Raw genomic sequence first — 22444 nt, 5'->3', positions numbered from 1 at the left:
TTCCCTGTTAACTTTCAGAGATCATGACTATATTTTGCTTTGAATGTTCTGAATGGCGTCATTGATTGTTGTCACATTATCCGTTATGAAAAGCGCAGCGTTAAAATCCTCTTGATGCCTCCTGATGGCTTTTCAGTAGGAGATCCTGTCAAAGCATTTCAAAGAATGAATTACCCATAATTTGACTCATAAAGACGTTGCCAATTTTTATTGTTGTTTTGGTGGCTTTGTTTTACTTTCCGGGCTCTCAAATGCTCCGTTGTGACATGATGAAGGAAGACCACAAAGAAATGATACCTCTTTCAAGAGCGGTGGAGATCTTGAAGTACGTTTCCATTTTCAAATGGGCTTCCCACAAGTATACTCACTCTTCAGGGTTGAGAATCTAGTGGCAATTATCGCTGAAAGCTGATAATGGCCAACTGTTCAATTTTCTTTGAACGTTTGAAAGATGGATGAAAACACCATCTTATTAAGATTATAAACCCTTATGAAGGGTTTCTTGTAGTGTTGATAATGGGTAATCCTGATCAAGGTGGTTGAAATGGATCTGATGGAGTAGTCAGGTGCAATATATAAAGCCACAGCTGTGAATCATGGGAAATGAAATCTCAACCCATCTGGAAGGCGTTGGATAAATCTACAATCCCAAAGGTGTTTTTTCAAGAAGCAACTGGACTTGCTTTGTTTTTCCTGGAAGATATTTGGCTTCTCATCCAAGAGAAGCATTGTGTTAGGGTAGATCCATTGGTTAAGGGGTCAGAGGGAGATTTTATTTTTTGGCTGTTGGGTATTTCATTCTTGTAAACTGCCTAGGGTGGTAAATAAGTCTGCACTAAACCCATAATCAGTAAATAAATGGCCTTTCTTGGATGCTGAAAATAAGAACAAGCCTATATTTTGGCTTTGGCTACCTAAATCCTGTGCTACATGTTAAGATTATTGCAACATTCTTATTAAAATTGGTGGGTGGGTAGGGGTTTTCAATAGATGCCAACTGCTGTGAAATTTACTACCCGGAGGCACGAAGGTGCCAAGCCCATTAAATAAAATAACTATCCATAACTCTCTGCAAGTCAACGCAGTGTGTTTCTTTGTGACATGGCATCATGGCTCAACAGTCAAAATCAGAAAGACACCTTGAATCCCCAGCCATCCTCTCCTTCAAGTCTGTATCTTTTCCCCCCTGCAAATCAGTATTCTTTTTGTAAAACACGGCAAAATAGAAATGACAGGGAGTGCTTTATTTCCCTCTTGTTGACTGCTAGTCTGCCTATCAAAAAATATTAACACAAATGGATGGATTTTGTCTGCTCAAGCCCACAATCCCAGAACATCCCATCGCTAGAAGCGAAAGATGATTGGCATTCTAAGACGATGTTTTGGGTTCCCTTGACATGCCAGGGAATTCTCCAATACAAGGTAGTTTAAGACAGGTAACAACGAGAAGGAAGGAATCAGACTTCTGCCCTCAGGCAGACCCAGTAGGCCAAAAGGGGAGAAAAATAATAGTAATAATAAGGTCTGGTAGCTACAGAAATTGTGAAGAGGTGGAATCACAGTCTTGTCAAAGGATTCTTAAGTTGTAGCAAGATTCTGTCTTTCTTTTGCCAAACACCTGCATTTTTTGGTCCAGGATTGTCCTGCCACCTATCCTATTGGATTTTTGCACTGCAGCTCATATCAACTGTCCAGTGACTGCCCAACAGGTCAGTCTCCAAGCCATAAAATGCTCCTTTTTGTCCCAGCAAGGTTCAGTCTAACCCAGACATGTCAAACCTGCTATGTCACGTGACGTCGCACAACGCATCGGGACAGTTTTGCCATTGCCGGCAATGGGGTGGGTGCAGCTTCCACCTGACGTGTCCAGCCCTTTGGCCGGCAATTTGACACCCCTGGTCTAACCTATCAAACCAACCGCTTTAAACTTGATTGTAAAAGTCTTTTACCTGAAATAAATATATCAGTGTATGTGAAACAAAGTCAGCCAGCAACTTATGTAGCTTTATGCGGATCTGAATCCAGATTTCCCCTGGTCTTAACCCAGATCAAACAGTGGTAGACATGCGTCAATTTCATCCTTAGGCACAGTTAAAATTCCTCAAAGCTTGGTTCTCCACCCATAAGTCAATAAACAGACACATTGACATCGACCCAATCTACCAACCGCTGAGAACCAAAGAACTGCTTCAACCGCAATCCCGAAGGCAGCATTTAAAATGAACAAACAGGCACCCCAACACACAGCAAAAATCACACCCCCCACAAAAGGAACCAGGCCACATCTCAACAACAACAGCCCTCCATCCACACAAGCCAAAACCAGACCCGAAACCAGACTGTGACTTGGAGGCAACCAACCAACCAAACACCATTTGCATCACACAGACGATATTTAAACACCAAGGACTATGGACTGGCAACAACAAACAGCCAATCAAACAGCCTGAAACCAGAGCATGACTCAGCAACATCCTGACAAATAATACCCACACCAATTCACATCGTACAAAAAGGTATTTAAAGGCCAGTGCTCTGACAGATGAGCACAATTCAAAGTGCACTGAAGGCCCAAGGACCCCCTAATATAACTTACAATTTCCCCACTTAATTCCATATTTTTTAATTAAACATGTAAATTTGTACTGCTCAACTGATAATATCAGTCAATATGATCTGTATGATGCCTGATTAAATGGATTTTAAAAACACTGATAACTTCTTAACAATGTTGTTTGTGCAAGAGGCAAAACATAACAAGCATCTTTTCAGAGGTGTCAATGTACATATAATTTATATGTCCCCCCCCCCGAATGGAGACGAAATGTTTGCAGCCAAACCACCAAGTTCAGAGGTCAAACCAACAGCCCAACTACTTAACCTGAGCTACTAATCTTCAAACAGATCTCACACTTAAAATGTGTCAAGCTGTAACTAAAGAGAAATTACTTACGATTTCTGTGGCACAGATTTGGTTGCAACTTTACTGGCAGGCTCATTCCATTCTGAAAATCAAGGAAACGAAGTCACGTTTGTTGCCTTAAGTTCTGCAGCAACTGCACATCACACCACAATCGCCCTCAAAACAAGGGATGTCACAAACCCTAATATGACAAAGCAGTACAGGTAGTCCTCAACGTAGGGCCACAATTGAGCCCCAAATTTATGCTGCTACAGGAGACAGTTATTGAGTTTTGCCCCGTTTTACAACCTTTCTTGCAACAGTGAATCACTGCAGGTGTTAAGAACACAGCTGTTCAGTGAATCTGGCTGCTTGTTGGGAGGTCGCAAAAGGGGATCCCATGAGCCCGGGGACACTGCAACTGTCATAAATACAAGCCAGTTGCCACACGTCTCAATTCTGATCATGTGATCATGAGGATGCTGCAACAGTCATATGTCTGAAAAACAATCGCAAGTCGCTTTTTTCAGTGCTGTTGTAACTTCCAACGGTCACTAGGTGAATTGTTGTAAGTTGAGGATTACCTGTATTGAAGACCATACAAAAGCTAGCTTTTTCTGTCGGATGGAGTCGAACCTTCCATCCTTTGTCTTTATAGCATAAAAGATCAAGAGAAGAGCTGATGGTTTAGAGAGTTTGTCCTCTCCCTAATCCCACCAACTGGGGATGGTGGTGGAGGCTGGAGGTCCAAGCATCCTTAGAGGGCATCAAGTGGCAGTAGGTTAGTTTACTTTCAGAAGAGAAGACTTACTTTGCACAGGGTATCCTGAGGTCAGATGCTGGCAATCCTACAAAGGGAAACAAAGACGTGTCACCATTGTTCAGGTTAGGACGGAGGAAGTTATCCACAGAACATGTCAGAGTAACTGCAGAATAGATAGATTAAAGGTAAAGGTAAAGGTTCCCCCGCACATGCGTGCTAGTCGTTTCCGACTCTAGGGGCCAGTGCTCATCTCCGTTTCAAAGCCGAAGAGCCAGCGCTTGTCCGAGGACGTCTCCATGGTCATGTGGCCGGCATGACTAGACGCCAAAGGCGCACGGAACGCTGTTAACTTCCCACCGTAGTGGTCCCTATTTTTCTACTTGCATTTTTTACGTGCTTTTGAACTGCTAGGTTGGCAGAAGCTGGGACGAGTAACAGGCGCTCACTCTGTTGCGCGGCAGTCGGGATTTGACCCGCCAAACTGCCGACCTTCTGATCGACAAGCTCAGTGTCTTAACCCACTGAGCCACACCGCGTCCCTTTTATGGATAGATTAGAAAGAAGTTAAGTTTACTAATGTACAATCTAATACAATCTTAGCTACTGATGAATATTCAATCACTTGAACATAGTCCCATGCCATGCAGGGCTCCCAAGGTGAGAACTTTAACTGCACTTGGAAGAAATCTGGAAGTCAGGGCAGCTTGTAGAGCAATGGGGTAACCCAGATAAATGGTGTAATAAAGAGCCACCCAAAACTGCACACATGTTTTATTCTGGACCACTTGTAATAGTCTTCAGAGGCACTCCATGTAGAGCATATTTAAGCATTATCCAATCAGGTAACATTAGATAGGTTTGGCATGCAAAATAGAACCAATGGCCTTGCTTGCTCCTAGAGAATTCTGGGAGCTTTATCCCAATAAGCAAAGGGGATTTGATGTACTCCACTGTGATTTCATATCTCTGAATAAATACATATTTGCAAATATGTTCTTAAATTTACCTGGGCCTTGCTTGGGATAGTAAATTTGTTCTGTTCAGCTTTCCCAGGAGTGTGGATAGCAGTGAGAGGCGGAGGCCATGAATGGGTCATCTCCTAGCAATGAAGCAAATAAAACATGGGGGTATATTTTTAAGTCAAGACCAATCCATGTTCTTACCATTTGCTTTTCCTTTTAAGCATCCCCAAAGTGGTGGGACTCACATGGCCGGACTTAGTCGAACAATTGTTTGGTGCCATATCTTGTGTGAACATAGTCACTGTGACTTGTAAATTATGCTTCAGGTATGAAAGCGCACCTAACCAATGGTGGCTTATTCAACAGAATGCAGTTAAAAACAGACTGTGGAGTGTGAAATCCGTCTCTCCAGAAATGGATTGTATTTTTCAGCTTGCCTGCTTTTGTGTATTTTTTTTAAAAAAAAACTTCAATATTTAACAAAACACAGGGACATTTGATTTTAGTTTCTTGCCGTATTTTTTATTTATTATTATTATTTGCAGGGCTTGCAAGCTGCTCCAATCCAACAACTCTGAGTGACATGTAACTCTCCAAGATGTAATTGGGAGTAAACCAATGCAATCAGTTTTTAAGAAGGTTACAACAGTTATGTCAATAACTCAGTCAAAGTAAAGTAACTAGTTTTTTAAAAGCACATATCTGGAAAGGGAAGAAAGTGCTCCAGCTCAAATATCTATCCAATACCTTCTCACACCACCATGGATCATGAGTATAGATTCCTTCAGTCCTGTCTTTCAGTGATCATTCAGACAGAATGACTTTTGACCTGATCATTACAAAACCTACGGATGCTGCATGCCTGGATGGTGGTGAATATATTTTTCCCTTTCTCCAAGAACACCTAACAGGTGTCTTAATTTATCCCCACAACAGCAACTCTGTGTGGTAGTGTGTGTCCTTGACAAAGACAGACAAGGTCTATTACCAAAGCATTAAGAGGAAAAATGTATCTTAAGACCAAAATAGGCAGATAATGCTGGATCAGACAGACACCTCCCTAATTCACTTAAGTATAAAAAAGGGGAGAAGGTCCAACCCTTCTAGCAAGATTGTGATTACAGCCAATCTCAATGAATGTAGTTTTAATTTTTCTGTGGAATTGATCTATGGTCTGATTTATCTAGAAGGGTTGACAGATATTGGACTGAGAGAAAGTCACTCATTTCCGTGACTTGACCTTGGATCTGTTTGAATCCAACACCTTAGCCATATTCACTACTTCTTAAAGGTTTTGAAGGCTGACCAGAATCTCAGATGGACGTATTTTCTGGGACATCATTATTTCAAGCCAAATGCAGGTAAACTGAATCTAGACAGAGTCTCCAAACTTGGCAACTTTAAGACTTGTGGACTTAAACTCCCAGAATTTATCAGCTAGCCATTGAATTCTGGGAGTTGAAGTCCACAAGTCTTAAAATTGCCAAGTTTGGAGACCCTTGATCTAGACTAGGGGTCTTCAAACTTGGCCCTTTTATGACTTGTGGACTTCAACTCTCAGAATTCCTCAGCCAGGCAGAATGCAGCCCAGTGTTTCCAAAACTGTGTTAACTAATGGGGTGAAAAATCAGATTTCTTGTACTATGTTGTGAAGAAGAGAAAGATGGAGCTTTCAGAAATGATGATTGAGAATTGCTGACTTGGAGGTTGATTTGGCTCAAGTGTTCCTCAAAAAATAAAATAAAATAAAATAAAAGTAAAGATGGAAGCATTGTTTTAATTGGCTCCATGTTTTTTTTTAAAATTGTATTAATGAGTAGGCATTAAACCAATTCCGAACTCTTTGTTTTTTTCTTTTTTCTTTAAGGATGCTGTTGTCATTTAAAAAGTAGCTGTAGATGCCCTCAGGTAAAGAACAGAGAAGCATACATGCAGAAGATGTTAATGAGTAGCCAGAAAAAGAAGAAGCTGTGGTACAATTTGTCTCAAAGGCAGAATTAATGGCTCTCAAAAGAATTGGAAAGAATTAGCAGGCAGAACAATTAATTCTACGGTACTCTTGAAGGAGTGCAGAGGCAGAATGAACTTCATCCCAGAAATAAAGCAGATAAAAAAATGTTTGTTTGAAAGTAAAAAATACATTAATTTTGAGTCTCTGCAAGAAGAGTCTCTTTTCCATGATCAGAGCAATTTGGAGAGGTAGACTGGATGACAGATGGCAAGTGATCCAACCTTATCCAGTGGCTAACTTGGAAAAAAAAAGGTCCATTCTAAGACCTTTAGTACTAATGGATGGATGGATGCACTTGTTGCCTTAAAACAGATTACACAAGGATCAGTCCAGCAAGATCCGTTATGTCAGGATATCAAAATGGATTGTCCGTGCCCAGAAACTCTCAACTAAAAGAAGCATTGGCGTAAAGTTACCCAGAGTATATTTTATTGCAGAAGAGTTTACCTCTTAAGCTCTGAAAAAAAAAGGTCTTTGGCTTCACTAAAGGAGCGAATGAAAACTGCCTGAAACTGCCTGTTTTTGGAATTATTCCGGAAACCATTTAGTTCTACTTTATGCACTAAGCCTCCAAACCTACAAACTGCCTCTTTCCAAAAATTCAGCCAATGTCCTAAAAAAATAAAAATAAAATAAAAATAAACTCAGTCCCACTCAGATTAGCTGGCAATTTAGCATACGGGAGGATTCAAAACTGATTTCTCCGTTTTCTCGTTGCATTCTAACTGATTTCACCTAATCTGTGACTCCTTTTCATTAAAATGGGACACTATAAATTATAACAAGACCATTAAATGGATGTACTGGACTGTGTTATGGGATCTTGGAATGGATGCATTTGTTCTGGGTCTCCCCTTCATTCTGATATGAGTTTGGAATTATGGGGGCGTTTTTTGCAGGGGGGGGGAGGGAAAGTCTGATTGAAAATGGGCCTGCTTATTGGGGTATTTGGTAGGGAAAATGGAAAAATGTTCCATCAAGCTTTGTGGTCGGTTCATGCTAACTTATACCTCCTCAGGAGGAACTGATTTTTTTACTCTTATGAGTACGTCTCCTGATTTTTACGTGATGACTTATTTTATCATTTGATTTGTAATAAATAAAATAAAAACAGTAACATTGATAGTAACAGTGTCGGGTAGGGAATCGTAGAAATCTGGTCTAAATGTTTGGAACTGCTTTCTAATCGGAGGTGAAAACTGTTTCCTCTTGGCTTTCTCTTCTGAAAAAGTGAAATATTAGTTTTGGTTGAAACCTCTTTCCTTACGTTTTCCTGTGGTTTGATATGTCTCTATTTGTTGTTCTGGGAAATAAGCAGCCCGAAAAGCAGGGTTGCATGAATAAAATTCATCTATCTTTTCCAAGTTCACTTTAAAACAAACAAAAAAACTTAAAATGAAACTTTCTCCCTATAGTCTGTTTCTTCTACATACACCTGCTGGTTCAGCTTAATTGTCATAAATATTATTTACACTAAGTCTAGCCTTATACTATTCAAATGAATGGTTGTTTTGACTTTGAGGTTTGCCAACAGATTTTCGAGGGAGTGCAGTGCAGGAATTTGAAGCAGTGGGAAAAAAAGTAGAGTTATTCTTAAAACGAACACTGGCAAAGAACTAAAAAAAATCATAATCCTAAAACCTTCTATTAAAAAAAATAAAGACTTGACTGATCCCTAATTTTGTCGGTTGAGGTTGCAAATCCTGTTGTGAACATTCCTGAATAGGGACTGCTGCTGTCACCAATTCACTGAACTTTAACAGAATAACAGAGTTGGAAGGGACCTTGGAGGTCTTCTAGTCCAACCCTCTCCTCAAGCAGGAGATCCTATACCATTCCAGACAAATGGCTGTCCAACACCTTCTTGAGAACTTCCAGTGATGGAGCACCCACAAATTCTGAAGGCAAGCTGTTCCACTGGTTGATTGTTCTCACTGTCAGGAAATTTCTCCTTAGTTCTAGGTTGCTTCTCTCCTTGATTAGTTCCCATCCATTGCTTCTCATCCTGCCTTTAGGTGCTTTGGAGAATGGATTCACCCCCTTTTCTACTGTACTTTAGACATCTGTTCTGTGTCCTGGAGTGACTGCACAAATTTTCTCCACTTAGCCTCTGTCTTTCCAGATTTCACTCCTTGAAAATGTCCTGTGCGCTTTGGTCTAGACTTCTTGGAGTAAGTCTTACCCCAAAGCTGATTTTGGCAGAACAGCTACAAAGAGCAGTTAATTTCTACTTCCATTGCCAAGGTATTGTCAACCAACTATCAATGAGTTCAAATGACTAGAAATGTGAGTTGCCGCCCTCTTTTGTGGTTTAGTTTTGAAAACTATAATACGAAGGATATAGCTTCGGTTAAAATAAAAAATAGAACAAAGCCATTGTCAATGGGAGGAGAAAGCAGACAGTCTAGGTTTAATCAGAGACTTTCTGACCACAAATGAATGTCTGGATGAAAAGGAATTAGATCTTTATGAGTTTGAGAACTAAGTAAGGAACTCAGCACATTTGCTTTCCTGCTTCTGGATACATTAACCAAGGAAGATATCCAGCAAAATAAAACAATAGAACGAAAGCTAGCAAGGACATTAAGCCAATCCTGGAAACTTGTATCTATGACTAACAAAATAACAGAGTTGGAAGGGGCTTTGGAGGTCTTCTAGTCCAACCCCCTGCTCGGGTAGGAAGAATTGACACCTGTGAACTGTGGTGTTCATGTAAACTATTGCATGTACCATAAACAGCCAAAGTAACCAACAGAGAAGTTCTGAATTGGCAAAAGGGTGACCCAACTGTTTGCTTAAGGCCTTGCAGGAACTCGCTTTCCCAGTCTGGAGATTTGGCTTCTTTTGCATCCTGCTCTACTGTAGTTAGCTAGGGCTAATTATAAACACCTGTCCCACAGATCTTCTTCTTTAGGCAATCTGGTGTTATGGTGCCAGATCTCCTCCTGACCTTGAGTCTCTACAGTTCTTCTAGCTCAGACATGTCAAACACAAGGCCCGGGGGCCAGATCTGGCCTGCGAAGTGGTTTCATGTGGCCCGCGAAGCCATCCTGGAAACAGTGAAGGAATGGCCGCCACTGCCTTGGCCCTGGCCCAGAGACCCTCCTCCTGGCAGAGACCCTCAGATCTGTCCCACTCCTGCCCAGGCCCCCATAGGCACCCTTGATGCGGACGATGTAGAGCTGGCCACGCCCACCCAGTAGGCCACGCCCACCCAGGCCACACCCACCCGGCCCCCTGAGGGCAACCGCAATGCTGATGCGGCCCTCAATGAAATTGAGTTTGACACCCCTGTTCTAATTGGAGTGCGGATCAGCAGCATGGAACATCCCGAGGATGTTGGGTACATGCAACACAAACTAGCATTGCAAAGATCTCCAGTTCTACTCTGCCCACTGCTAGGATCTCAGTCGGTTGATTTACTCCCTGTCGAAAAGCTCACTGTGCCTCATTCTTCAGACAGCAAAAGGGCTAGGTTGCTAAGTTACTGGTATTTGACATCATATCCTTCCCAAGGTGTTCCCACATTTGACAGACTCTTATGATTTACTATGCCGGCCAGCTTGCTATTTGTGCAATGACGTCTGAAAAAAAAACACATTTGAAATTCAGATTGTGTCCTTCCCCCCCCCCCCAAACCTCCCCGAACTCTTCCCAGCAAAAGTGGCACGTGGGTATTTGGAAACTTTTTGTGGACATTGGATGCATCTGCACCCAAATGAAAAGAAACAATTAAGGGGGTTTCTGGGAGGGTGAGGAACACAGGGACAAGTCTATTAGCAAGCTAATTTTGCTTTGTGAACAGGGCATCTTAACCAGGGCTAGTACCATATTAAGTCGATTAGCGCCTTTCAAATTGTAGAAGAAAGGTAATATTGTATATCATTTTCTCAGTCAAGGGCATTTTCACCTGCTGATCAATTTACATATTCTCCAAGGTCATTAAATTGAAGCTAGTCACCAGGAGGGGTGAAGAGAGAATAAATTACAAAGTTTTGTTCATTTAATTCTCATCATTTTATTCTAATTATAAGCAGCCTCTGTTTTGCTTGGGAGTATGAAGCTTTTAATTAACACGGCACCTGTCCCACTATTTGTCTTGAAGGATGGAATGGATATTCCTAACTAGAAGAACATTGTTCTTGGAATCGACATCTAGTCTGTGACACTCCATCCTAAATTTGGAGTTTTCTTCCCATTGGGGAAAGAGCCTTCCCCAGTCTGACATCCCGTAGATCTATTTCAACAGGAAGCTCTCCGGTTTCCCAACCAACATGAAGAAGAAGTGGTGATGTGACTTTTGTGAACAGACAATCATTGACCGGATTAGTCTGCTTCAAACAAGTGTTGGGTCCTAGTTGGGTCTTCAGTGAAGACATCATGGCAACCTCTAAAGCTCCAACTGCCGGTGGAGCTCCGGACGGCATCGGACCTCCGAACTTTCCGTCGTGGTCTGAAGACCCATTTGTTTGAATTGGCCGGTCTGGCCTGATGGGGGAGTTGGGTTTTAAATTGTCTTTTTAGATTGTATTATTGTTTTTAATTGGGCACTGATTTAATCTTTGTTTTAACTTTTGTATAGTATTGCATTTTTATTTATATGCCCTGTGAACCGCCCTGAGTCCCCAGGGAGAAGGGCGGTATATAAATTAAATAAAACATAAACATAAACATAAAACATAAAGGAGAAGGTTTGCTTGCTGTTCCACACATGGTGAAGTCCAACAGCACTTTATCATCTGAAGAAACCACAGAGATTTGCAACACTGAACATTCATCAGGTTAGTGACCCAAAGAGATTTGTCCTTTGCAGAAATTTCCATATGAAAACACTGTATGGCCTTGAGGAAGGAATATGCAAGAACATATGGATACGATTAACCTGACTGATACATTTTTATTATAATAGAATGGATACATTCTAGGATGGAAAGCTACTTCAAATATGGGATACTTCTGATCCAACAACGAGGACCTCTTTCAGAACACTTTATTTAATTTCTGGGCCTTCATTATAGTTGAAGTGGCTTTTGAATGAGGAATATAAGAGTTGTAACTCTTAACATTTTTGTGTTGCAGTGCTGCAAATGCCTGGTTCCACCCAACTTCTTGATATTTCTCTAAGAGTTACGGATGTTACTATATTGGCTGGTGAAAGTTCACCTCTTACTTAAAGCATGAGTTTGCTTTACTAATTGATGGAATTGATTCTATTTTTCTATGCTTCCACAAAGTTCAATACATACTCTTATTCCAGCTAAAATAGGACACTCGGTTTGAAATCACCTGATAAGTCTTCTAGATAAACAAGAGATACGATCGTATCATTACGGTTCTGCTATTTAACATTCTATGGAGATTCTGTTATGTAATTGACAAAAAAAGAATTCAGCTTACCCGTAATATCTCCTCCACACAGTTGGGATCATTGGGAAGGCTAACCTAAAAGAGGGAGAAGGATATATGTAGTCAGTCTAAAAAAGAATTTTTCTGGTCATAGTACCAGTAAAAGACAGGTAATATCAACAGGTTACATGTTGCCTTTTAAAATGGTCAAACAACAAAGCACTACTTTTCACTGTATTCCCAGGGAAGGTCAGCCTTCGTTAGTTATTAATTAATTAGCTCCATCTATATGTTTGCTCAAGGGATGTGGTGGCTCAGTGAGTTAGGACGCTGAGCTTGTCGATCGGAAGGTCGGCAGTTTGGCGGGTCGAATCCCGAGTGCCGCGTAACAGAGTGAGCGCCTGTTACTCGTCCCAGCTTCTGCCAACCTAGCAGTTCGAAAGCACGTAAAAATGCAAGTAGAAAAATAGGGACCGCTCCGGTGGGAAGGTAACAGCGTTCTGTGCGCCTTTGGTGTCTAGTCATGCCGGCCACATGACCACTGAGACGTCCTCGGACAAGCGCTGGCTCTTTGGCTTTGAAACGGAGATGAGCACCGGCCCCTAGAGTTGGAAACGACTAGCACACATGTGCGGGGGAACCTTTACCTTTACCTTTACCTTTATATGTTTGCTCAGGTATACATCAACAAACAAATCCCAAATGAAAATCTCCATGCCTAAAGAATCCATACTGCTGTTAATTCACGGGGAGAAAACGGCATTGATGAGCTGGTGGAATTCTTCAGTTAGGTGCAGTCTGAATAATATTTCTGTTTGTGTGGTGGGATGTGGTCTGGATTCCCAGGAGGGAGGGGCTGCACCCCGAGGGTAAAAGAGGCAGCGGAGCTTGGAAAGTTTGGTCAGCAGAAAGAGGGTTAAAATGGTCCCCAGAGTATATATGTAGTTATGCAAATAGTTGCTTTAGACTGGCAAGTTTCTGCCTATAGGTGAAGAACAGTAAAGGAGACTACTCACAAGTAACTCCACAGGTTGTTCTTGGGGACTGACGGTTGGCCAAGATAACATACAAACAATGTTTAAGACTAATACAGAAGAATTTAAGCTACAGAGAAGGGACAGAGGAATTAACAGGCTCTTGAATAAATTTTAACTTGCTCTTGTTGATGGGCCAGTAATAGCACATAGCTCAACCTTCTAGGAACCCCAAAGCAGTTTACGTGACCCGGAAAACCTACTCAGAGCTCTATTTAAGAAAGGAAAAAACTGTCTTTGGAACGTAAGTCTGAAATCCATCCACATTTGAACTCTGTGCCAAATGTAGCTAAAGACATACATGTGGGAGCTTTAAAGATTTATTAAAAAATAAATAAATTGGGTGAAGAATCTTCTTTGGATCTCTTTTTGGTCAAGGATTTACTACAATTAGGAAAAACTGGGGCAGAATATAGCACAGTTTGCAAATTTGGGACAGAAAGTACTTCAGCATTTGTGAAACTGTGGCCGAGAATAAATCCAACACAAGCATCCATAGAAGTTGGTGGCTTTGGACAATTAGCTTTTAAAAAATGTGTTTCTGAAACATGGATTCTGAGTCAGATTTATGCTGGTGGGGCATTAAAGACCCCCCCTTCTTCTTTTTCAGTGATAAACTCTTGTTTAGACTCAGAATAGGTGTATCTGCTAACTTTGTCCAATGTTGGCAGATGAGAATTTTGTTCATCTGCTTTTCATAAAGCATTTTCCAAGATTGGTAGATCTTTTTTGATATTTCGAAGAAATTTTAGAAATTTTGGCAAAAGATTCTGGGGGAGAAAGGGGAATTGATGGAATCTTCATGAAAGGACAAATGTAATTTCCAACATTTCAAATCAGACTTTTATCAATGGAAGCCATACGCCCCGGGAAAAATCAGTTTACAACAATGCCCCTTGTTACTGATAGTGATAGGGTGGATTAATTGCCCTGGGGGGTTAAAACCCAACAATGAAGTCCTTTATGCTATAATGTGTAAACTAAAATGCAAATCCTGAATTGCAAACCCTTAATCTAGACATGTCAAACTCGCGACGTATCAGGACGGTTTTGCCATTGCCGGCAATGGGATAGGCGCGGCTTCCACGTGATGCATCCGGCCCGCGGGCCGGCAGTTTTGATTGTCAAAAGATGCTGGTAGATCTATTAACTGGTGTCGTTTCTGACCTTCCAAGATTTGAAACCCCTTAGATTTGTGTTGTGTTCACCCAGACGTCTTAATTGCTCTCCAAAAAGCGAAGAGAATGAACACTGATTCTAACATAACTGTCTCCCCAGCTAATTTTTAAAACATCAATGAAAGGCTACTCTGACAGCAAGCAGTCCAGGTTCAGATGAAAGGTTTAATGACAGTAAAATGGAAAATTAAAGCAGGTGCATACACAGACCCAGACAGACAGACAGCCTCATAAGCATGCAGGCATGGACAAAAAACAAATTAAGCAAAATGAAACAAAAGCACCAATCCTCTGAAATTGTACCACAGAAGCAGCAAACTGTTCAGTTTCTTATTAATGAGACATTCTGCTGAGCAAGTGTGTTCATAAATCCCTAATGAGGATTTTAAACACATTAAAACTTCTTAATGCAAAGTGTTTGCTTTTGTTTTCATCCAATAACAAGCCAATAATTCTGTGCCTCTAAATGACACTATTAACTGTCATGGTATGCTTTATTTGACAATCACTTCATTCAAATACAGTAAAAAAACCAATTAATTTGCCTGTTGTGAAATGTTTCTTGATAGCTTTTATGGGGGGGATTCCTTTGCCTCTTGCAGAAATGCATATAGTAGGTCAATGGAGGGAATCTAGTTTTACTTTAAAATCCATGGCAATAAAATCTAGGTCTTTTAGTAATTTGTTATTAAAATATATACTCCACCCACATTAGAAAGGCTATTATTTGACTATTAAAAATTGATCGCCGTTTATTCAGCTTGGATTTACAAAGACAGATAAAATATCCTTCCTTTTTTTTTTGAGTTGTCCATCACGTAATGTCAATCTGATTGGTCAAAAATCCAACAGAGTAGTGTTATTAATACTAAATATTCAGGATCCTTCCAAAATGACTACTTGGTTCTTTCTTAAAACAACGGAACAACAAATGGAAAGTTGGCCTGGTTGGAGAGAAATGTAGACCATAACTTAATTGTATTTAATTTCCACATCCTCACCTCTTCATTGTTTACAACAAGGTGGGCTTGTTTTCTTGGACATAAAAGGAGGAGGAGGAGGAGGAGGAGGAGGAGGAGGAGGAGGAGGAGGCGGGGAATGCAGGGAAAAATTGTGCTGACTCCTTTTTCCATAGCTTCACATTCTACTGGTATGCCCAAAGAGCACCAAAAAACCCTGGCACCCCCCCCCCCCCAAAAGAAAGATATGCATAATTGATCCATGCAAAGCCTTACATTCTAAGTCAAGACAGATTACCTCCTCTTGTGACATCTTATAGAGGAGGCAATATTTTATTGCTCTGTTAACCATTTCTCCGAGACATGTGAACATCCACTCTGGAGCAGAGGTGGACATGGAAGAAATGGAGAAAATCACATTAGTTTCTAGGGTGATTTTTTTTTGGTGATCACTACATTCTTTAACAAATAGGTACATTTTCTTCTTCTTCTTCTTCTTCTTCTTCTTCTTCTTCTTCTTCTTCTTCTTCTTCTTCTTCTTCTTCCTCCTCCTCCTCCTCCTCCTCCTCCTCCCCACCCTTGCTCCCACACAACTGTGACAAATCTAAGCTTGGAAAAGCTTATTAGAAACCTTTCCAACTGTTGGGTTGTCCAGAATATAGAATATGATCATCTTAGCTTTTGAAGAAGGCATTTAAGTCTGCTTACCTGTGGAGGAAACATTTTCTCCTTTCTCCTTTTGCCCCAATTAATTCAGATTTTATTTTATTTTTTTTAAGACAGGGCTAACACATGACACTGCTTCACTGATGACCTTTCTCATGTGTCAACAATGCCAGCTTTTTATCCTACAAGAGTCTGCCTGGTGCCCCCAGAGGTGTTTCACCGCACACTAATCCATTCCACGAGACGGTCGCTAAAATTATCATTCATAGTTTAACTTCCTTTCTTATTTCCTGCTTAGGTATTTTTGGCTTCCCAAGGCAGAAAGTTGAAAAGTGAATTTCTTTGAACAAACCAACAAACACTTCCTCTAAATGCTGTCCATAAACATCCATTATTATCAGAGAGATCAGTAGAAGATGGCTCCTATTAATTTTATTTCCCTTACATCTCATCCTTTTCTTGAAGTTGACTTGCCATTGGACCCCATCAAGAATCAACAACAGGAAGCATGGTTATATAAGGAGGCAAAAAATCCTGGAGTGAAATTGTGAATAGATAGATGTCTTTGCTGGCTGATATGAACCAAGCATGATTTATTAGGAGAGCCATAGCATGGGAACCTGTTTCAACTCCAGCTGTCAATGGACCATGCAGATAGGGTCACAAAAGAGCCAGCTTTGTCCAGCGGTTAGGGCACTGGGCTAGAAAGTGGGAGATAGTGAGTTCTAGGCCCACCTTAGGCATGAAAGCCGGTTGGATGAGTTTGGGCCAGTCATTTCCTCTCTCAGCTGGTTCATGGAATAACCAGGAATGACCTATTTCTCATAAGAGCATTGAGTAATGTCTATCTATCTTATAAAGAAACGTAGAAGCACATTTACTACCCCAGAGAAGCTGCTTACATTTCATTACTGTCAATTTAAGCAAGATTCTTTCTTTAGCTATCCACAAGATCAAAGCAACCATTACTGAAAATGTTACTAGCAAAAAGCCGTATCTGCACGCATGAAGATGTCCCAAGTACCTTCAATCCCAGACATGGTTCTTAGAAGATGCACTTGGCCGATGAGCAAGGAGCCATTTTGCAGTATCTCCATATACATATATAAAAGGCATACACCTCCAGGACACCATAACTATTTCAAGGTAACCTCCATATTGCTGTTCATAATCAGTTCCCCTGCTAATGTGAGATTTGTTAGATGGTGAATAGCATGATACAGAGTGATGGAGGAGGGGATCAGGAGTGGTCCAAGGGTATGGAATGCTGGAAAGAAGAAATACTAGCAACAGGTGCTAGGAGATGGTTGCTAGGAAAAATGGAATGTAATTAGTGAGGAAAGAGGTGAGGTCTCTCGGTGGAAGTGGAACCATCATCTGAGCTACAAGAAGGGGTCAGATTCTTGATTGTCTGTCATGAGAGACCACCAATAGATCAACTTAGCATATACAAACCTTGTAACAGCAAGCAGTTCCAGCAAACCACTAAGTCCCATCATTTCAAAAGTTGGGTTCACACAATGGTTGAATTGAAGGTCAACCAAGAGGCAAAAGGGATGATATTTTTGTGATAAAGGTTAAGGGAAAAGCCATGTTTGACGCTTCATTTTCTCTTTCTTAGATCTAAACCCTGGTTTGCTGGACATTTTTCTTAGATCTTAGTTCCTGTCAATTTTTATACAGACACTTTTGATGGAAGGTGAATACGCCCTCATTCACATATGGATATCTTTACTGACTCAAACCTGCTCACGGAGCCAGTGCTTTTTCAGAAGATGGAAGAAGGAAATGAATTAAGTATCCTTTAGTATGCCTTTTGAATCTTATTAGATTTATCTTCCTCTGGAGCCCTGAACTCTGCACCTCAAAAATTAGCAATGATGGACAATCTATTATACACTGATGCTTTAATGTTAATTTAAAGAGAGATGTATCTCAACTCCCTCATATTTAAAGAATTAAACATTTCTCTTCCATTTTCTGCATGTACAGAGGGTTCAATAAAGAAAGAAGAGATTTGCTTTCTTTGATGCATCCCATTTGCCTGTGCATTCGTTTCTTTCAGCATTTATATGTCTCTGTGGAGATCTATCCAACATGTGAGCATGTGAAAGCCAGTTTGGTCTAGTGGTTAAATCACCTGGCTAGAAAATGGGAAATTGTGAATTCTAGTGCCATCTTAGGCACAAAAGCCAGCTGAATGACTTTGGGCCAATCACCAGGAGATGGTAAGTTCTAGCCCTGCCTTAGACATGAAATATGACTGGGTGACTTTGGGCCCATCACCAGGAGACTGGGAGTTCTAGTCCCACCTTAGACATGAAAGCTACCGGGTTATTTTAGGCCAATCACTAGGGGATGGTGAGTTCTGGTCCCGCCTTAGACACAAAAGCCAGCTGGGTGCCAGCCCTCTCTGTCTACCCCACCCCAGAAGGTTCTTGCTGTTGAAGGAGAGAAGTGTGTTGCCTTTAGTTTTTTGGAAAATAAGAACAACAAAAAAAACATCTTCCCAAACATTGACTCTAATCCACCTCACGGACCTCGCATGATAGGAACCAAGCCATTTATTTTGCTCAATGAGGGGCAGCATCCCCAGGTTTTTCCCAAAGATGAAGACAAGGGTGTATCTGAACTCCCCATTTTGGCTGCAGCTGAAAACAAGCATTTTCCCCTGCTCTATTTTCCTAGGTAATCGCCCCCCCCACCTGCCCCCTTTTGCTGGCGGGCACTGCAGCCATCGCCCGGTAGTCTTTGAATCTGCTGCAGGAAGCTTCAGCAAACAGCTGGGAGATGAAACAAAGACACGCCTAATTGCTATGCAAAGCACAGCAACTCTCAGATGTGATGAGAAACGTGACCAGTCTGGACGAGTTTTCCAAATATCACCAGCCAAGCATTGCAGAGAAAGAGGGTCCTAATCGAAGCAAATGGCATCCAGAAAGGAAGGGGGCAAATGCTCTCCTCTTACTGCCCTTCCGATAGCTCCACGGAGAGACTTTCATTTTGGAGCCTCCTGCAAAATACAAATAGATTCCTCTCTGTGTGTGCCTGTGTGCCCCAACGCGTGGGTTAATTCACCAAAGACTTGGGGAGGAGGAGGGGGGGGTGATGGAAAAAAAAGAAAAGGAAGATAGCACGGTTTGGAGAAACAGCTGCTAATTAGAGACAATCATTCACTATTATTTTTATGCCAGTAATTCTGTGTCATGAAGTATAAAGGCGACGTTGGCTCTGTAGCTCTGATCTACAAACCCGCTACCTGTTTTTGCTTATTAACTCCTCCAGGTTGCAAAAAAATAAATAAAATTAAATGATTTATTTCCTGGAAAGAGCGCACAGGGCTGTGGAGTCAAGAAGACTGGAGGCCATGTGCACTTGGCGAGCTGAGAATATTTGGCTTCCAGAAGGTGGCACAAATGAGGAATTGTTTGTAAGGATGTCATTGAAGTCCACCTCTGCCCTCAATCCAGAGATGGGATTTCTTCTTGCCTTTGCCACGTGGGCACAAAGCTGGATTCCCTTTGCATCAGGGTTAGCTTCCCATGAGCCTTTCCTTGAGATCACGTTGGGCAAGAGGCCTCCTATAGTGTATCTTTCTACAATGTCAAGCCCTATCACGTACTGTAACCCAACAGCTTCCATTTAGGATTCTCAGAGCGATAGAATCAAATGCTAAACTCTGGGTTATCTTCTTGAATTAACATCCATGCTAATGATTTCTTTAAAAAAAACATGTTGATTTTATGTAGTTTGATCTGATGCGGTTTTTCCTGCAAGTTACAGTCCTGGTTTACATCGCAACCTGATCCATCCATCCTTCCTTCCTTCCTTCCTTCCTTCCTTCCTTCCTTCCTTCCTTCCTTCCTTCCCTCCTTCCCTCCCTCCCTCCTTCCTTCCCTCCTTCCTTCCTTCCTTCCTTCCTTCCTTCCCTCCTTCCCTCCCTCCTTCCTTCCCTCCTTCCTTCCTTCCTTCCTTCCTTCCTTCCTTCCTTCCTTCTTTCCTTCCTTTCCCATCTCCTTTCTTCTTTCCCATTCCCATCTCCTTCCTTCCTTCCTTCCTTCCTTCCTTCCTTCCTTCCTTCCTTCCCTCCCTCCGTCCCTCCTTCCTTCCCTCCTTCCTTCCTTCCTTCCTTCCTTCCTTCCTTCCTTCCCTCCTTCCCTCCCTCCTTCCTTCCTTCCTTCCTTCCTTCCTTCCCTCCTTCCCTCCCTCCCTCCTTCCTTCCCTCCCTCCCTCCTTCCTTCCTTCCTTCCCTCCCTCCCTCCTTCCTTCCTTCTTTCCTTCCTTCCTTCCTTCCTTCCTTCCTTCCTTCCTTCCTTCCCTCCTTCCCTCCCTCCTTCCTTCCTTCCTTCCTTCCTTCCTTCCTTCCTTCCTTCCTTCCTTCCTTCCTTCCTTTTTTAATCCGACATTTATAAATCACCGTTTCATCTCTGGGAGGAATCAGCTTGCACTGAAGAACAAACAGAAGCAGGACTGCTGAGACCCGGGCGGCGGGGGGGGGGCACACCCAACTGGAGTCTTGGGAGAGGCCTTTGCCAAGCAGAGCCTGGGTGGGTGGCAGAGAGTAAGCTCAGCTTGAACGGCTTGTGTGATGTGCGGTAATAAAAAAGAAAGTGCCCTGAATAGACTTTAGCACTGTGAACTTGAAAAGAGAAACAAACTGAAATCAATAATGAACTTCTTGATCCTACTTACAGCACTTACAAGAGCTTAGATATTTTTGTCTGAAGGATGAAGGATGCTCAGCAAAGTTGGTTTGGATAATGTCACCAGTCTACTAGTCTCTCTCTCTCTCTCTCTCTCCCTCTCTCTCTCTCTCTCTCTCTCTCTCTCTCTCCCTTTCTCTCTCTCTCTCTCTCTCTCTCCTTCTCTCTCTCCTTCTCTCTCTCTCTTGCTCTTTCTTTCTCAATCTCATTACTTCTATTTCTCCCTCACTCTTTTTTCTGTCTTTGCTTCTCTCACTCTCTCTCACTCTCATTCTTTCTTATCTCTTGCTCCTTTTTTCTTTCTTTCTCTCTCTCTCTCCTTCTCTCTTTCTTTCACTCTTGTTCTCTTTGCTTCCCTCTTTGTCTCTTTTTTGCTTTCTCACTCATTCTTCCTTTCTCTTTCTCTCTTTCTATCTCTCTCCTTCTCTCTCTCCTTCTCTCACTCTTTCTCACTCTCATTCTCTCTCTCTATTTCTCCCTCACTTTTTCCTGTCTCTTTCTCTCCTTGTCTCTCTTTCTCTTTCTTTCTCACTCTCTTTCTCTTTGCTTCTCTCTCTTTCTCTTTCTCACTCTCATTCCTTTTCTCTATTTCTCCCTCCCTCCCTCCCTCCCTCCCTCTCTCTCTTTCTCTTTCTACTGGTGACTGGATCAAGGTGTTCCTGGAATGCTTTACAATTGGCTCTCATTTCCACACCATTTTGCGTATATTTTATTCCAAGTGTGCCTGCCTTGGAATACATACTCGCCGTTGGCAGATTCTGACACCCTAACCCTCCCTCCCTCTCAGCTGCCTTCTCTATTGTCAAGAGGCAAACATTCCTCCGGGCGAAGATTTAGAGAATCTGCCACGTGGGGCTCTCTCGCCTTCCCCAAGCGGAGAGGCCAAACACTTCATGAGCAAACACACCTTATCAGCATAGTCAAAAGGACAAGTTCCCCTTGCCAAACACCCTCGTTCTTAATTGCCACAATATTAAAGTATTTTCCTGGCCACGTCTATTTTACCCCTTTTCCTTTTTTAAAATGTAAGGAAAGCTTCTTTCCGTTCTGATTCCTGGTTGCTACGTATGATAAGAGTTTTTTGAGGGGCTGCCACAAAGAAGAGGGGTGTGTGTGTGTGTGTCAAACTAATTTTCCAAAGCATCTGAAGGCAGGTCAAGAAGCAAGGGATGGAGACTAATCAAAGAGAAAAGCAAGCTAGAACTAAGGAGGAATTTCCTGGCAGTTAGAATGATCGGTCCGTGGAACTACCTGCCTCCAGACGTGGTGGGTGCTCCCTCACTGGAGGCCTTTAAAAAGAGACTGGATAGCCATCTGTCTGAAATGGTATAGGGTCTCCTGCTTGAGCAAAGGGGTTGGACTAGATGACCTCCAAGGTCCCTTCCAGCTCTGTTATTCTCCTAGAGTGTATCTGATTTGCACTGTTTTCACAAAGCTAGGGATGTTTCATCCTCAGGTTTACCTTAACCATGTCAACTGAGGATTTTATATGACCTGTGATTAGGGACACAGGATAGCGTGATCTTTGACTGGCTGAGTTAGCAGACCCCACATGATCAATAAAGGTGCAGTTATGGGGTAGATGTTCATGAAACAGAATCCAGGAACGGCCAGAAGTTAACATCACTCTTAAGCCACAAACATATTTAGAAAAAAAAGAGTATGGTAAAAATGTTTTAGGAACTAGTTTAATACCAAGTCTAAAAATTAAAACAGGACCCAAGCCAGATAGTAAAATCCAACCAACCAACCAACCAGCTTCATCTTAAATCATCTCTTGCAAAATGATGGTCATTAGAGGTGACTTTTTAAACTGTTGCCTGTACGGAAATGTTTTTTTTGTTTTTACATCCTGTTGCAACCAAATCAATTATTTTCCAGGCTAACCATTTGAACCAAACTAATTCTAATGGCCAGAAG

General features: G+C 41.8%; 1 protein-coding gene across 1 annotated transcript in view; it reads right to left on the bottom strand.

The window, feature by feature from the left end:
- The window catches only part of AFF2 (ALF transcription elongation factor 2), a 178206-nt gene that overhangs the window by 78361 nt on the left and 77401 nt on the right, over nucleotides 1-22444 (bottom strand). Inside the window, exons 4-7 of the mRNA XM_083371765.1 lie at nucleotides 12036-12080; nucleotides 4672-4764; nucleotides 3714-3750; nucleotides 2954-3005 (exon numbers count right to left, since the gene is read on the bottom strand). Of these exons, the coding sequence (XP_083227891.1) occupies nucleotides 2954-3005; nucleotides 3714-3750; nucleotides 4672-4764; nucleotides 12036-12080 (227 nt within the window). The remainder of the gene's footprint in view (nucleotides 1-2953; nucleotides 3006-3713; nucleotides 3751-4671; nucleotides 4765-12035; nucleotides 12081-22444) is intronic.

The sequence above is a fragment of the Vipera ursinii genome (genome assembly GCF_947247035.1).
Source record: "Vipera ursinii genome assembly, chromosome: 12".
Lineage (NCBI taxonomy): Eukaryota > Metazoa > Chordata > Lepidosauria > Squamata > Viperidae > Vipera > Vipera ursinii.
Note: the sequence above shows the minus strand (reverse complement) of the source record. Positions and strands in the feature narration are given on the sequence as shown.